At 39.6% G+C, this 16,741-nt stretch overlaps 1 protein-coding gene across 4 annotated transcripts in view; it reads left to right on the plus strand.

Moving 5' to 3' along the window:
- Window positions 1-728: 728 nt before the first annotated feature.
- LOC140478853 (NACHT, LRR and PYD domains-containing protein 3-like) overlaps window positions 729-16,741 on the plus strand; it is a 36,714-nt gene continuing 20,701 nt past the window's right edge. For 2 of the 4 annotated variants that reach the window (XM_072572371.1, XM_072572375.1), the window contains exons 1-7: window positions 729-854; window positions 7,291-7,352; window positions 7,672-7,803; window positions 7,919-7,942; window positions 10,601-12,347; window positions 14,864-14,950; window positions 15,190-15,360. In XM_072572371.1, coding sequence (XP_072428472.1) covers window positions 7,328-7,352; window positions 7,672-7,803; window positions 7,919-7,942; window positions 10,601-12,347; window positions 14,864-14,950; window positions 15,190-15,360 — 2,186 coding nt within the window. In that variant the 5' untranslated portion in view covers window positions 729-854; window positions 7,291-7,327. The remainder of the gene's footprint in view (window positions 855-7,290; window positions 7,353-7,671; window positions 7,804-7,918; window positions 7,943-10,600; window positions 12,348-14,863; window positions 14,951-15,189; window positions 15,361-16,741) is intronic. The other 2 variants (XM_072572374.1, XM_072572373.1) reach the window with 2 other exon arrangements.

The raw sequence follows: 16,741 nt of genomic DNA on the forward strand, positions 1-16,741 counted from the left end.
ACCTCAGAAGTACATTTCTGCTTTATATTCTAGTCCTTTCGAAATAAATGTCAACATTGTATTTGCCTTCCTAACTACCGACTCAACCTGCAAGTTTAGCTTAAGAGAAACCTGGTCACTGAATCCCAAGTCTCTTTGTTTTTCAGATTTCTGAATTTTCACCCCATTTAGAAAATACTGTATTGTTCCTACCAAAGTGAATGACTTCACACTTTCCTACATTGTATATCATCTGCCATTTCATAGCCCACCCTCCTAACCTGTCTAAACCTTTCTACAGCCTCCCCACATCCTCAATACTACCTGTCCCTCCACCTATCTTTGTATCATCTGCCAGAATGCCCTCAATGCCTTCGCCTTGATCATTAATGTAACTCTGTATGTTAGGATTAGCCAGGATCCAAATATTAATAACTGTGAATTTATTTTTCAACAATCTTAACAAATAGAAAATAAGTATATTCCATCACTTCATTTTACTTATGTCAAAATAGAAATGTTTGGACCTTAGCCCTTTTTTAATGAGATAAACAAATTTACAGAAGTGCAAAAAATAGCAAAGCAATGAAAACACATAATAAATCTATACATGCAATAAAGCAGTGGTTATAAATGTAATTGCAGTGTTGTTGGAGTTAATATTTAATCTTTACAGCAAACAAAGTGAAAAACAGAATCAAACCTCGCAAATCTAACCAGAGCTGCATTGTCCATGTCTCTCAGTTCATCAACTACAAACTTAGCACGCAGAAATCTGAAAAGTTGATGAATTTGTTGCTTATGCATTTGCAGTTAATGCCGTGAAAGATTGACTGTGACAGATCTGTTCCACAGACAGAGCTGCATTATTTGAGGTAAGTCAAATCCGTAAATTTATATTACATTGACTACTTAATTAAAAAAGGAATACTTGTACACATTAATTAATTTTCTGCAGGAGTGTACATTTTTGATGTCATAGAATTGAAGAAATATAGTTCATGAAATAATTTTCTTTGGGGATGCCCTAACCAGCCTACTTTATTGGAGCACTGTGAGCAAATAATTAAAATAGCAGTGAACTGATGATCCTCTCATTCATATCAGCTCGTCAAGGTCCAAAGATGGCCACAGAACCTGAATAATATTTTATTGGCTTACCTTCTGTGGGTGTGATAAGGTAAAGCGGTGAGGGAGTGGGGATGTGGATGTCCAGGTAGATAAGAAGGCCATCTAAGGATTTCAAAATTTATGTTCATAAGGCTAAGGAGAGCACAAATGCTTCACAAAGAATTTATAAATCACCAGTGCCTTGCGACCCTCCCACCTCACACAACTACCTCCCCACCAACCATGCAGGCCTGATGCTCTGCAATAACAGCTTCACACTGGCAGATAACTTCCTGGTCCCATATTTGTAACCTGCAACAAAACCAGACAGTTGCCTTTTTTTTCCTTACATTTAGAAATCCAACCATCAGTATATAGCTGTGACCCAAACCATTAAAAGTTGTCAAGGGAAGCGTACATAACGTCCAGGCAGCTACGAACAGAACTGGCCTTGGAGGCATATTTCTCAGTCACATTAGAGAGATTTAAACAATCCTTGGATAAGCACATGGATAATGATGGGACAGCGTAGAGGATGAGCTTAGATGAGTTCACAGGTCGGCACAACATCGAGGGCCGAAGGGCCTGTTCTGCACTATATTGTTCTGTGCTCTATGTTTTAATATCGGGAGAGTAGGACAAATCTTAAATAAGGAATCAAATCTGCTAAAAGGGGTCATAAAATAACTTTAGCAAGCAGAATTATGGAGAATTCCAAGACCTTTTATTCATATTTAAGAACCAAGAGGGTAACTAGAGAAAGGGTTGGTCCACTAAAGGATACGGAAGGAAGGTTGTGTGTCGAACCTGAAAAAAATGGGTGAGATTCTCAATTACTACTTTGCCTCCGTGTTCACTGAGGAGAGAGACATGATGAATGTTGAGATTAGAGATAGAAGTTTGTTTACTCTGGATCACGTTGACATAAGGAGTGAAGATGTGTTGGGTAGGCTAAAGGATATTAAGGTGGACACATCCCCAGGCTCGAATGGGATCTATCCCAGTTTGCTGAGGGGGGTGAGAGAGAAAATAACTGGAGCCCTGACAGATATCTTTGTGGCATCCTTAAACACAGGTGAAATGCCGGAGGACTGGAGGGTGGCTACTGTTGCCCCCCTGTACAAGAAGGGTAGTAGAGATATGCCAGGTAATTACAGACTAGTGAGCCTGATGTCAATGGTGGGAAAGTTGCTGGAGAAGGTAGTGAGAGATAAAATCTATTTATATTTGGAAAAGAATGGGCTTATCAGTGATAGGTAACATTTTTTTTGCGGGAGAGATCATGCCTTACCAACTTAATAGAGTTCTTTGAGCAAGTGACCAAGCTGACTGATGAAGAAAGGGCTGTTGATGTCATATACATGGACTTTACTAAGGTGTTTGATAAGGTTCCCCATGGTACATACAATGGAGAAAGTGAAGTCACATGGTGTGCAGGGTGTTCTAGCGAGGTGGATGAAGAACTGGTTGAGCAATAGGAGACAGACAGTAGTAGTTGAAGGCAGTTTCTCGAAATGGAGAAAGGTGACCAGTGGTATTCCACAGGGATCAGTACTGGGGCCACTGTTGTTTGAATTAGCAATAAATGATCTGGAAGAGGGCACTGTTGGTCTGATCAGTAAGTCTGCAGATAACACGAAGATTGGTGGAGTAGCAGAAAGTGTAGGGGACTATCAAAGAATACAGGAGAATATAGATAGACTGGACAATTGGGCAGAGAAGTGGCAGATGGAGTTCAATCCAGGCAAATGTGAGGTGATGCATTTTGGGAAGTCTATTTCTAGAGCAAACTGTACCATAAACGGAAGAGCCTTGGAAAACGATGATGAGCAGAGAGATCTGGGAGTTCAGGTCCATTGTACCCAAAGGTGGCTGTACAGATGGATAGTGTGGTCAAGAAGGCATATGGTATGCTTGCCTTCATAGGATGGGGTATTGAGTATAAGAGCTGGCAGGTCATGTTAAAGTTGTACAAGACTTTGGTTAGGCTGCATTTAGAATACTGTGTACAGTTCCGGTCGCCACATTATCAAAAAGGATGTTGATGCTTTGAAGAGAGCGCAGAGAAGGTTTACGAGGATGTTGACTGGTATGGAAGGTGCTAACTATGAAGAGACGTTGAGTAGGTTAGGATTGTTCTCATTAGAAAAAAAGAGATTGGGGAGAGACGTGACTGAGGTCTACAGAATCATGAAGGGTATATACAGGGTGAATAGAGATAAGCTTTATCCTAGGGTGAGGGATTGAATAACGAGAGGTCATACATTCAAGGTGAGAGGTGAAAGTTTAAGATACACATGGAAAGTACTTTGCACAGAGGATGGCCAGTGCCTGGAACGCGTTGCCAGCAGAGTTGTAGAGGCAGGCATGGTAGATTCATTTAAGGTGCATCTGGACCGATGCATGAGTAGGTGGGGAGCAGAGGGATATAGATCCTTAGAAATTGGGCGATAGGTTTAGACAGTGAATTTGGATTGTCTCAGGCTTGAAGGGCTGAAGGGGCCATTCCTGGGCTGTAAATTTTCTTTATTCTTTGTTCTTTGTTCTTTGTTCTTAGTTTAATGCCTGCAAATGCCCAGAAAAATAGGTAAGAAGTTATTTCAAGCACAAAGCCTTTGTACGATGTATCTGGTTCAAGAGAAAGATAAAATAAATCTCAGAACCCTTTGGGGTCTCAAGTTAAAACCTCATGTTTTTACCTTTGACCACAATTGGTGAGTTGATTTCTTGAACTATCTGCAGAAGCAAATATTGCAGTTCCTTTTTAAGTGCTGAGTTTCCTGATATTTCTTCCTAATCAGTATTCTAAACAGGCACTTTTCTTCTTGAGAAATCAAGAGAAAGTCTCCTCCAACCTGTGTTCAATTCTGCAATTAAAAATCCATCTCTCCATTCATTGTTACACTGTAATTTGTCCACCACTGTGCCTATTGTCTTGTCTTGTCAGGAATTATTGTGCTGTCTTGCATGTTTTTCACTTTTCTATGCATTTACGCTGCCGTGTGTATGATTGTATTCTCATGTAATCTGTGTGTTCATATTGTATCTTGGTCCTGGAGGAACGCTGTCTCTTTTTTATTGTACCAGCTGTATACGGTAGAAACAACAAATAAAGCTACTTTACTCCTATTCTACCAAAAAAGCACCTTGAAATATGGATTGGTTGTGTATTCCATGTCTGCAGAAATTAAGGTTTCAAGCTTGCTAATTATAAGCAAAGTCCATTCTCCAAAATGTGAAAATTCTCATAATGGTATTAATTACAATAAGAGATGGAAGTTTTTTCACTCCTCACATTATGGCTGACTGATTTCAATGCACTTGGGTAAAATGTTCATTTCAGCTCTATTTTTTCTTTACTTCAACTTGTTTTCATGTAACATGGCCAATCTGTGTGGATCAGGTGATGCCTGAAGACACATTGGAAACACGCCAGCCAAAGTCATACGTGTTAAATCAGCCAAAGGAACTCAAAAATCAATAGTATTATTATGACAGGCACAAGTTTGAAAATTGTAGATAAACAAAGAGACCTTTGCATCCATATGCACAAATCGTTAAAGATGGCAAGCCAAGTCGATAAGCGGGTTATAAAGTATATGTTTACTTGTGTTTGTGGATACAGGAGCAAAATATTAAAAGAAAACACGATCATAAACTTTATATGTCACTGATTAGGATTCATCTAAGTTCTTCCAGACAGTCTCAGAGACCATAATAGATAAAAAAGCATTAAGTTACATGATATTTACCAGAATTATTCTGGTAATCATTAATGAGGAGAGGTTTAAAAAATTTGAATTGTTCTCCATGGAAGAGAAAGGATTAAGAGGTTACCAAATGGGCTTTTCAAGATGATGAAAAATTTTGATAGCATAAGTTGGGGGGAATAGTTCCTCTAGTTGACGAATCAATCACTAATGATGATAGATCTGAAATTATTGGAAGAATTTCAAAATGGAAATAAGAATATTATCCACTCAGGGAATTTTTTAGGATCTGGAACATTCTTCCCAGAAAGATGGCAGAAGCTGATTCCATGGATAATTTTAAAAGGAAATTGCACCTACCAAAAAAGCACCTTGAAATATGGATTGGTTGTGTATTCCATGTCTGCAGAAATTAAGTTTTCAAGCTTGCTAATTATAAGCAAAGTCCATTCTCCAAAATGTGAAAATTCTCATAATGGTATTAATTACAATAAGGGATGGAAGTTTTTCAGGGTGCTTCAGGGTGAAAAACATACAGGCTCCAGACAAAAAAAAAGCACTGAGCAAGATGTGCTCTAATAATGTGTGCAATAACGAAGGGCTCAAAATGTCACTTTTCTCTGGATAAGTCTACATGTTCCTTGCAGCAAGTGGCCCTTTCACTATGTTGCTGATTCCTGTCCTTCAGTTCCAAATAGGATCATTCTCCATTGATGGATCTCTTGCTGCAAGATCTGGAAATCTTCAGCTTTAAAGGGAGAAATGTTGCTTACAAAAGCCATTTTCACCCACTATTTAATACTTGGCAAGGCAAACTAGCTACTTTAATGCTGAACCTTCATTCAAATTGCCATATGTTTTACAACATTGAACTCAATTAATGGATCCCTGAAGGTGATTGCCTTTAAAGTGCTCCTAAAACATTTTAGCTCTGTTAAATTATTTCCAATGTGAAGAAGGCCAACATTGGAATCAATTAAATTAGTCATTAAGAAATCAAATAAGAATTCAAAATGAAATCCTCTGCACAGAGATCAGTGAGATTGTGGAACTCGCAACCAGTATGGGGTAGTTGTGGTGAATTGTAAAAATATTTTTAAGCAGAGGCTAGATAAGCATATGAGGGGGAAGGGAATAGAGGAAAATGCAGATGGGGTTAGAGGAGGAAGAATGGTTGGAAGTTAGAATGGAGTTTAAGTGCTGTGGTGCCACATGAACTGCTTTTTTGCTATAGATTCTATCTAGTTCTATCTTATTCTTCAAGTAAGATTTACCAGGAGACTTCAAAGCCCAGTGTTGGATTACCAATTCTGTTTTCTAATATTGTTGGAAGATTAATCACATAATATTTCAACCATTTGAGGTCAACCCAAATGACACTTACCATCTGGTATCCTAACGTGATAAAAAAGTGATCTTAGAAAATCATAATGTGATCAGGCTGAGCCAACATGACTTTGTGAAAGGGAAATTGTGTTTGAGCAATCGATTAGAGCTTTTTTGACAAAATAATACTCAAGGTGGATAAAGGGATAGTCGTAGTCATGGTGTTGCTGGATTTCCAAAAGTCATTTGTTAATGAGCCATATCAAAGGTGAATACGCAAGAGCAACAAATATTTTTCAGATCAGTAAACTGTAACTAGAGAAGTGTCACAGCGAACAATGCTGGATCCTCAATTATTAACATTAATATTAATGATTTGTATGAAGGAGACTGATTGTGTGGTTGGATAATTTGCCAATGACACCAAAATAGGCAGGAAAGTATGTTGTCAAGAAGAGGTAGATAGTTTGCAAAGCATTTTAATCAGGTTAGTTGAGTGGGCAGAGATTGAGGGGGCAGCATGATGGCTTAGTAGTTAAAGTGCCTTGATAAGACAGAATCTGAAGCATTACTATAGTTTTAGTTACTTTAAAAATGAGATCATTTCTTCAGAGGCAGATCAGAGAAGGTTCACTAGACTCATTCTTCGGATGAAGGAAGGTTGAACAGATTAGATCTATATTCATTTGAGTTTAGAAGAATGAAAGGTTACCTTATTGAAGCTTTTAAGACCTGGAGGAAACTGGACAGGTCACACATCAGAACGATAGTTATTTTTATGGTGGAGTCTAAAACTAGGCAACATAGTTTAAGAATAAGAACTTTCCCTTTTTTGACAGGGGTTAAGCCAATTTTGCTTCTATAGAAATGTTATTAGAATTTGGAATGAGTTTTATTTAAGGCTGAGTTAGGTGATGGACATGGGAGTTGATGGTTATGGGATACAGACGGGAAAATGAAGTTCAGAACAGATCAACCATGACCTTACTGAATTATTAAACAGGCTCAAAGGACCAAATTATCTATTCCTGTTTCCAACTGTATGTTTCTATGAAAGGAGATTTTTTCTTTATCTACTGTGATCATGTAATAAATAAAAATAAAATACAATTGCAGCACTATTCAAATTTAAAGCACTTTTATCTGTGGAAAATTTTCCTTTCAGAAGAAGTTTCAAGTTTATTGTTCCACAAATCAGCACCATGGCTGCAGGTGAGTCAAAACCAGGTGAGACAAAACCAGTAAATGAATAAACCAATCAATTTATTTACAAGCAAGTTAATATTAACATAAACATATATACACAGGTAAATTTCCAGAACATGACTAGAAAATGTGCCCTGAGAAGCATCTTATTGTAAATTATCAAAATGACTAAAAATTAATGAAATTTTTTTTTGCTTCTTTTGACAAGATCAACAAGTTTGAGAATTATGCATATTTGATACATTTGCTAGTTTTTTGACTAGCTCAACAAATTTATTTGCAAATGAAACAATGCTCTTACCAAATGTACCTGTTATTTTAAACTGTTTATATAATTAAGGCCACAGAATTAAAAATAATCTGTCAGTTTCAACTGGTGGGAGAGTGTTTGCACCCAATATCCAAAGTGATCATTCCTCTGGACCTATGACCATCTCCATGGGCAACAAGACAATTGTGAACCACTATGGAGGTAATTTTACTTATTATTATCACCTGTTGTCCAACAATTTATATACTTTTAAAACTTTATTTTTCGATTTGGATTTACCATTTGAATGTATTATTCGTGTTTTCTTTCATTTCAGGGGCCTATGAAAAGAAACTTTCAGGTACGTGATAAAATGAATTAAATTGGAGCTGTGGGTTAGTTGCAGCGAGAAAGGTAAATGAAATTAACAGCCAGGAAAATATTGATTCTGATACCTTCTGAAAAGTAACCTTCTTCATATTGTATCTTCTAGGTGCTAAATTCACTGTCACTCTAATAATTTAACTTTGTTTTTCCCCAGAGCTAACTAGTAGTTAGCCCCATTAGCCCCAAATTGCTTTGTTTGTGCAATCTGTATACTCAACCTGGACACAACGGTGTCCTGTCTGTTTTTGTGTGCCATCTCCCATATCAAGATGATTTCCAAGCTTGCCTATACTTCTTAAGATGTCATACTAGACCCAAAATGTTAATTCTGGTTCTTTCTCCACAGATGCTGCCAAACCTGCTGAGTTTCTCCAACATTCTCTGCATCTGTTTCACCTAGATTACGCCATTCGTTAGTTGCATAGCCATTGATGCCAATAACTACATTAATGTCATTGTCAATCACTCCCAAACTTCACTGCATGCAAACTGCAGCATGTCTACAATTACAAACCTGTAAACAGAGACCAAGAGAATTCCACTCTGCCCTTTGAGCCTGGTCCACCACTCAAAAAGATCTTGGCTGATCTGTTTTTAACCTCAACTCCACATTCCTACATATCCCCGATTGTCATTTGTATCTTTTCTACCTCTGCCTTAAAAATATTTAAAGATCCTGCATCCATTATCTTTTGACGCAGAGAATTACAAAGAACTATCTGAAAGAAAAATGTTTCCTACCTCTGTTCTAAATAGGCGCGCACATATTTTCAAACTGTGACCCCTAGTTCTTGATTCTTCCACAAGAGGAAGCATCCTTTCAATATTTACCTAGTCAAGTCCCCTCAGGATCTTAAATATGTCAATTAAATCACATCTGATTCTTCTAAACTCCAGAGGATTCAGGCCTAGCCTGTCTAGCCTTTGGTCATTTGGCAATCTGCTCATTCCAGGTATTAGTTCAGTAAACCTATTCTGAATTGCTTCCAATGCAATAACATCCTAATGTAAGTACAGTGACCAGTACTCTACACAATACTCCAGAGATAGTCTCATCAATGCCCTGTATAATTGAAGTATAACCTCCCTACTTTTGTATTCAGTTCCGTGTACCATAAACCATGACATTCTATTTGTTTTTCTGATTACTTGCTGTTTTGAAAGATCTCAAAATCACCCACAAAAATAAATCAAGAGAGGCAGATGAATACATGATAGAATGTGAGAAGAAAGGGAAAATGTGAGTTTTGCTGCATGAGCGATTTATTAACATGTGCATCACTGTGGGCGCCAGTAGTGAGAGTGAAATGTCTGAAGAGAGGACTATTGAATATGGGGACATTTTCAGTCCTGTGTTAGCACAAAGCAGGGAACCTGTGACTGTTGTACTATAGTACTAACTTTCTATGATCCATGCACAAGGACACCTAGATCTCTCCTCATCCTAGAGTTCTGCAACCTCTCACTATTTAGATAATATGCCTTTCCTTTATTCTTTCTGCCAAATGGACCATGTTTCCATATGGTACTCTATTTGCTAGAACTTCCTTTCAACTTCCTGCATTGAACTCCATATTTTAATGACACCTTTTGACTTCCCTCAACATCTTTGTCCAGTTTTACAAAGTGTTGCAAAAGCAAACCTTAGTAGGACTTTAATGGTAAGGTCCTATGGAGCGTTGCTGAACAAAGTGACCTAGGAGTGCAGGTTCATCGCTCCTTGAAAGTGGAGTTGCAGGTAGACAGGATAGTGAAGAAGGGGCTTGGCAACTTTCCCTGCATTTTCAGAGTATTGAGGTCATGTTGCAGCTCTACAGGATGCAGGTTAGGTCACTTTTGGAATGCTGTGTGCAATTCTGGGTCTCCTTCCTATTGGAAGGATGTTGTGAAACTTGAAAGGGTTCAGAAAAGATTTACAAGGATGTTGCCAGGGTTGGAGGGTTTGAGCTATAGGGAGAGGCTGTATAGGCTGGGGCTGTTTTCCCTGGAGCATTGGAGGCTGAGGGGTGACCTTATAGAGGTTTATAAAATCATGAGGGGCAATGGATAGGATAAATAGACAAAGTCTTTTCCCTGGGGTGGGAGAGTCCAGAACTAGAGGGCATAGCTTTAGGGTGAGAGGGGAAAGGTATAAAAGGGACCTAAGGGGCAACTTTTTCACACAGAGGGTGGTACATGTATGGAATGAGCCGCCAGAGGAAGTGGTGGAGGCTGGTACAATTGCAACATTTAAAAGGCACCTGGATGGGTATATGGATAGGAAGGTTTAGAGGGATATGGACCGGGTGCTGGCAAATGGGACTAAATTTATTTCGGATATCTGGTGGGCATGGACGAGTTGGACCAAAGGATCTGTTTCCATGCTGCACATGTCTATGACTGTATGACTTTTTTCCTTGTCAAATCTTAGTCCCTTTGTCCAGCTATAGAATCGTTGCTCCTCTCTAACTCCCTTCCTCACTTCTGGGGTCGGGTGCCTTTACACCAATTGCTCCGCTCTCGGTTTCCTGAGATTTCTTGAACATTTCTTTCAGATCGCAAAAACCACACCTGAAGGTTTTACCAATTGACAGATCGGAGATGTGTGGATAGTCGTTCCTTTAACTGCTACCATTTTGTGTCTCCATCATAGGGGCTGATCTGAAAAACCTCAAGGCCATCCATAAAAGTAAATCAAAAGAGGCGGCTGAATACATGATGGAATATGAGAAGACAGGGAAAAAGCGAGTTTTACTGCGTGAGCGATTTATTAACGTGCGCATCACTGAGGGAGACAGTAGTGAGGGTGAGAAGGCTGAAGAGAGAGTGATTGAATATGGGAAGATTTTCAGTCCTGTGTCAGGACAGAGCAGGGAGCCTGTGACTGTCGTTACGAAGGGGCTAGCGGGGATGGGAAAATCAGTGCTTGTCCAAAAACTCATCTATGATTGGGCTACTGGCGCTGCTCTGTCTGAATATGATTTCATTTTCAAGTTCCCTTTCCGGGAGCTCAGTCTGCTGTCCGCAGAGAAGAAAGAAATCAATCTGCCTGACCTGGTCAAACAGTATTACCCCGAGATCAAAAGACCTGCGAGCATCCTGGCCAATGAATCGATCCAAACGCTGTTTATCTTTGACGGGTTGTCCGACGGCGACCTGGAAGTGGACTTTAACAAACACATTGTCCACCGAGATGTGTCCGGGGCGATGCCTCTGGGAGCCCTCCTGGTCAATCTCATCAAAAAGGAGCTAGTCCCAAAGGCTGCCATTTGGATTACTACCCGACCCGGGTCCAAAAACGGCATCCCTACTGAATACATCAGCAGGGAGACGACAATCAAAGGATTTCAGGACCAGGAGAAGGAAGATTACTTCCTCAGGCGATGCAAAGATAAGGCATTGGGCAGGAAGATGTCCCAGGTCGTGAAGAGACAGAGGAACTTGTTTTTCATGTGCTCGGTCCCCGCTTTTTGCTCGATTCTGTTTTCTGTTTTGGAAACCGTGTTGAAATCGATGAGCGCCGAGAATGAGATCCCCCAGACATTGACAGAAGTGTACTCTCACTTCCTGGTGTGTTTGATCTTATTTCAAGAGGAAAAACTCGAGTTTGTAGATAAAAACAAGCAGGTTAAGTCGCTGCAGTCGAAGCGCGATTCGATCTTGGCGCTGGGGAAATTGTCCTTTGAACGAGGCCACCTCAAAGACTGCGAGACAGTCTCATTCAGCGTGGAAGAGTTAAAACAGAACAACATCCAGCTCTCCTTAGTTTGCAGTGGGCTTTGTGAAGAGGCTAAAGGCGACAAATCGAACTACTCCTTTGTCCATTTGGCACTGCAGGAATATTTTGCAGCCCTCTATGTTTTTCTTGCCTTTTACAACCAGAACAAAAATGCTTTCGGGAGAAGTTTCAAACTGTTTGAAAAACAGGGCTATTCCCAGATATGCAAAGAGGCATGTGATTCCGCCATCAAGGGCGGGAAACGTCGCCAGGAATTCTTCCTCCGATTCCTTTGTGGATTGGGCACGACAAAAAGTCAAGACATTTTGGAAGGACTTCTTCTGGCCGGTGATGGGAAAAACAAGGAGAGAGACGACTCGAAGAAAATCGCAAAATTCCTGAAGAAAACCTTGCAGGCAAACATTCCCCCAGAACAAACCATTGACATTTTGCACTGTCTAAATGAGCTGAATGATATTTCTGCCCTTGAGGAAATCAAAACTGCTTTCAATTCTGGGAGCTTTTCCTCAGGGACTCTGTCGCCAGCTCAATGCTCGGCGCTAGCTTTTGTTCTGCAGATGTCAGAAGAGAGTTACCAAGAGCTGGATCTGTCATTGTACAAACTGCCGACGATTGGCATACGCAGACTGCTGTTAACCGCCAACAGTTTCACCGGGATAAAGTGAGTGTTCGCTTATCCCCCAGTGGGTCAGATCATTTTCTATCCTGGCGACGGTCAGGTTTTTGTTTTCAGTTCTGAATTTATGCAATATTCAGGTTATTCTCTATCGCTCCAAATGGTTCCTTATCTGCTCTGATGCGCTTTGGGTGTTTCAACTCCAGTTACTTATTTGGAACTTGTTCCATCCAGTCGCCACCAGGCAATTTAGTGTTACATGCAAAGGTGAAAGTGAGGCCTGCAGATGCTGGAGATTAGAGTCGAGGGTGTGGCGCTGGAAAAGCACAGGAGGTCAGGCAGCATCCTAGGAGCAGGAAAATCGACGTTTCAGACAAAAGCCCTTTACGTGCAAAGGGCTTAGGGCTCATGTGGCCCAGTGTCCCTACCTTTGAACCTCAAGTTCTAATCCCACTTGCTCCCGGGGTGTACTGTATTGCAACATCTCTGAACAGGTTGGTTAGGAAAATACTACACACCCAAAAGCGTATATTACTATCTTGAAACACATCTGTGATAACCCCTACAAAGCCCATGGAGCCCTTAGTAAAGCAGACCCAGGATAGACTGCAGAATTGACGATCCCAGGCTGGGACTAGCCAATGTATACCAGAAGTAGTGGCTTCCTAACTCTGGCTGACCATATTCCTGCAGGGTTTCTTTCGTTCATTCAGGTCACTGGCTAGGCCAGCATTTCTTGCCATCCCTAACTGCCCAGTTCAGTTTAGAGTCAACCACATTGCTATGGGTTTGGAGTCACATGTAGTCCAGACCAGATTAGGATGGCAGTTCCCTTCTCGAAAGGACATTAGTGAACCAGATTGTTTTTTCCAACAATTGACAATGAACTCATGGTCATCATTCAACACTTAATCCCAGACTTTTATTGAATTCAAATTACACCATCTGTCATTGTGGAATTTGAGTCCAGGTCCTGAGAATATTACCTGGTCTCTGGGTTAAGCGTTTAGCAATAATACCATTAGGCCATTACCTCTCCCCTTTGAAATGACTCCAATCAGCCCTCCCACACAGCTTTTACTCTCATTTTCAATTGCTTTGTAACAAGCAAACAAAATTGTATTAGAGTCCCTGTAGTATGGAAACAGACCCTTTGGCCCAGCAAGTCCACACCGATCCTCCAAACAGTAGCCCATCTGGACCCATTCCCTTATCCTATATTTAACCCTGACTAATGCACCTAACACTACGGGCAATTTAGCATGGCCAATTCACCTAACCTGCACATCTTTGGACTGTGGGAGGAAACCGGAGCACCCGGAGGAAACCCACGCACACACAGGGCAAATGTGAAAACTCCACACAGACAGTCACCTGAGGTGGGAATCGAACCTGGGTATGTAGTACTGTGAGGCAGCAGTGCCAACCACTGAGCCACTGTGCCACCCACATGGGCAATCTTCAAAGAAAACACAACAAAGTAAAAGTTTAATGCCTCAATGATTTTTCTCCTGCATTACTCATGCCACCTACAAATTCCGCTCCAAACGATTCACCATCCTGATTTGGAAGTATGTGGCCATAACTTCAGTGTCACTGAGTCAAAATCCTGGAACTCTCCCTTTAATAGTATTCTGGTTGCACTTACACTAAATGGACTGCAGCAGTTCACAAAGCAGCTCACTACCACCTTCTGAAGGACAGCTAGAATGTGCAAAATTTGCTGGCCAGCCAGCATGTATGAATAGAAATAAAGCCCAAGAGACTCATGGACAACCACAGAGAGTTAGAAACCCTAATACTGGCTTCATCATATGACAAATTAGTGGAGCTGGCCTGTGGATTAGTGGTTAGTATTCCTGTTCCATGGTTGAAAGTTGTAGTTTGAAAGCTGTTTCAGGTAGTGCTACAGATTGAAGCCTTACTCTGAAATCAGGCTTGATATCTAACAAGATACATGTCCACTGAGCATGAGTAGAACTCATCATATGAATTATGACAACCCATAAACAATGAAGCATCCTTTCAGCTTGTATGACATTCATTATAAACATGAAAAACATATTCATTACAAGCCTCAGACCAGCAAATGCCTGGAGCAGAATTAAATGACAAAGATGTTTCCAATTTACTCAATAGAGTTTTTCTGGTCAAGCATATGGCAGGCTAGAGTAATCAACAGGAAATGTTGATGTGCTTTCTAAACATTACTGATTGAGGGGAATGCTCTGCGAACACTATCGTCCTAATATTGCAATGCTTTCTGCCACTGGTTATAGTTCACAGTCAAGAAATTTAGCAGGACATATCTCAGTGAAGAATCATATGAAATATTAAAACGTTTCTGAAGAGAAGCCCAATGTAACCAAATTATAAGTTTAGATAATAGTCTGTAAAGCATTTTGGAACATGCTGATGTCAGGAAAGATAGTGGATAAATGCAGGTAATTATCTAAATATCCTACATCAGCATAAGTAACACATTGTCATACAAAAGTAATGAATAGTGATTTAATTAAGGTTACACTGTTAGTTTTACTTTCCAACTTGTTCATATTTAGATTATCTGGAGCCAACATTAGAGACTGTGGACTGAAAATACTCACTGATGTAATGCGAAGCCCGGACTGCAAATTACAAAATGTGAAGTAAGTTCGAACATGCGGTGTGTAAAATATTAAGCAAAGTTCTATGATGTCACCTTTTCACTGTGGACACTCTCAGCATTGTTAAGTAAAAGAAAACTTTTATGTAAGTGCAAGTCAAGAGAAGGCAGATATGGAGAAGATATCTTTGTATTTAGGAGTGTTTGTATTTAAAATAAAATCCTCTCTTCTGAATGACACTTTCCTATGTACTATTGATTTTGTGTGTGTGTGTTCTATAGGTTAGATGGAAACAATCTTACTTATAAAAGTTGTGAGCAACTTGTTGCCGCTCTGACAGAAAACCACAACGTAATCCTCTTGGATTTGACTGATAATAACATACAAGACAAAGGTGTCAGTTTACTTTGCAATGCACTAAAACATGAGCAGTGCTCACTACAAATGTTAAGGTGAGCAAATTCCTAAGGCTGTATTTATGTTGCAAATATATGATAAATTTAATGGTACACAATTTTTTATTTACATTATTTAATGGAAGCTTTAAAAATTGTTTCCTGCAGGTCATGCATGAGCAATGAATTTGCATGACTATGTGCACATATTTTACTGTTGGAAATCAAAAATTCAATGTAGATTAACCCTGCAGAAATCCTTTAGACTTAAAATGGGAAACGTTAGTTTATCTCACACTCAAAGCTTTTAAGAAATAATGAACTTAGCAACACAGATGCACAAAGATTGGTTACAGATATTGTTAAAAATTAAAGTTACAAAAATTGGATCACTTCAGTCTATATGACATTCATGCAAGCCTGATACTTTAAAGTTGAAATGTTGCTTGACTGAGGTGAAAGCTTTGAAACTGTAGACTTTTCTACATTGCCTTCCAGCATCAAATGGCAGGGGATTGATTTAGCAGGTAAGCTTGATGGATTTGGAAACAGACTTGAAGTAAGATGGAAGGTTTCTTGTTTTTTGCTGTGCAGGAGCAGCACTTTCCGATGTTCAGCTCCTTTACAGCAAACCAGCAGCTGGTCCCCAGGTGTCCTTTTTCTCTTCTCCCTATCACGGGCATTTTCCAAAAATATATTTTATTCATAAAATTTATAGAAATACATTATAAGATAATTTAATTTAAAAATCACAGGAAGTGCAATAAAATTTAACATAACTTCATGCAGCATGTTCGACTCTTAGGTGTCTCAATATGATTGTAATCACTTGTTATATAGAGTGCACATTCCATGTCAGTTATACAGCCTAAGGCCAAAAATAACAAATTGAAAATCACAAAAAGAGCAGTAGATACAAACTTTTCTTGTTACATTCTGAGATGCTCAATGCAATTCCAGTATTCTCAATGATTACAACTTATATTTCTTGTCAGGCAATCAGCCCAACAAGTTCCACAGTTTTCAGTCCTTTACTGTACTCAGGCTGAAAATGTCTTAGACAGTTGTTTTTCTTCATTGTGCCTCTGCAGCACTGCCTTAGATTTAGAATAGTTTCCCTTCATGATGTTTGTCTTATGATGTTTCAAGATGTTTCTTAAGTAGGCAGTGTTGTATCACTGTCCAGATCTCAGAAAGATGCTACAACTTAAAGGCATGCAGAACATGTGGTGCTGTTGTATAAAAGGTCTCCATCATACTCTGTGTTCATTCATTCAATTAGTAGCCAGGAGTTAAGCAAGCAGCCAGTTAGTCAACTATGGGTATAACATAACTGAAATCTAATAATCATATAATGCAGACCACATATGTATATCTCAGATGATGTATTAGTGCATGATTATTTGTTAGTAAATGTCCAGATTTGTAATTCATTACA

Source organism: Chiloscyllium punctatum, chromosome 6 (assembly GCF_047496795.1).
Source record: "Chiloscyllium punctatum isolate Juve2018m chromosome 6, sChiPun1.3, whole genome shotgun sequence".
NCBI classification, from domain to species: domain Eukaryota; kingdom Metazoa; phylum Chordata; class Chondrichthyes; order Orectolobiformes; family Hemiscylliidae; genus Chiloscyllium; species Chiloscyllium punctatum.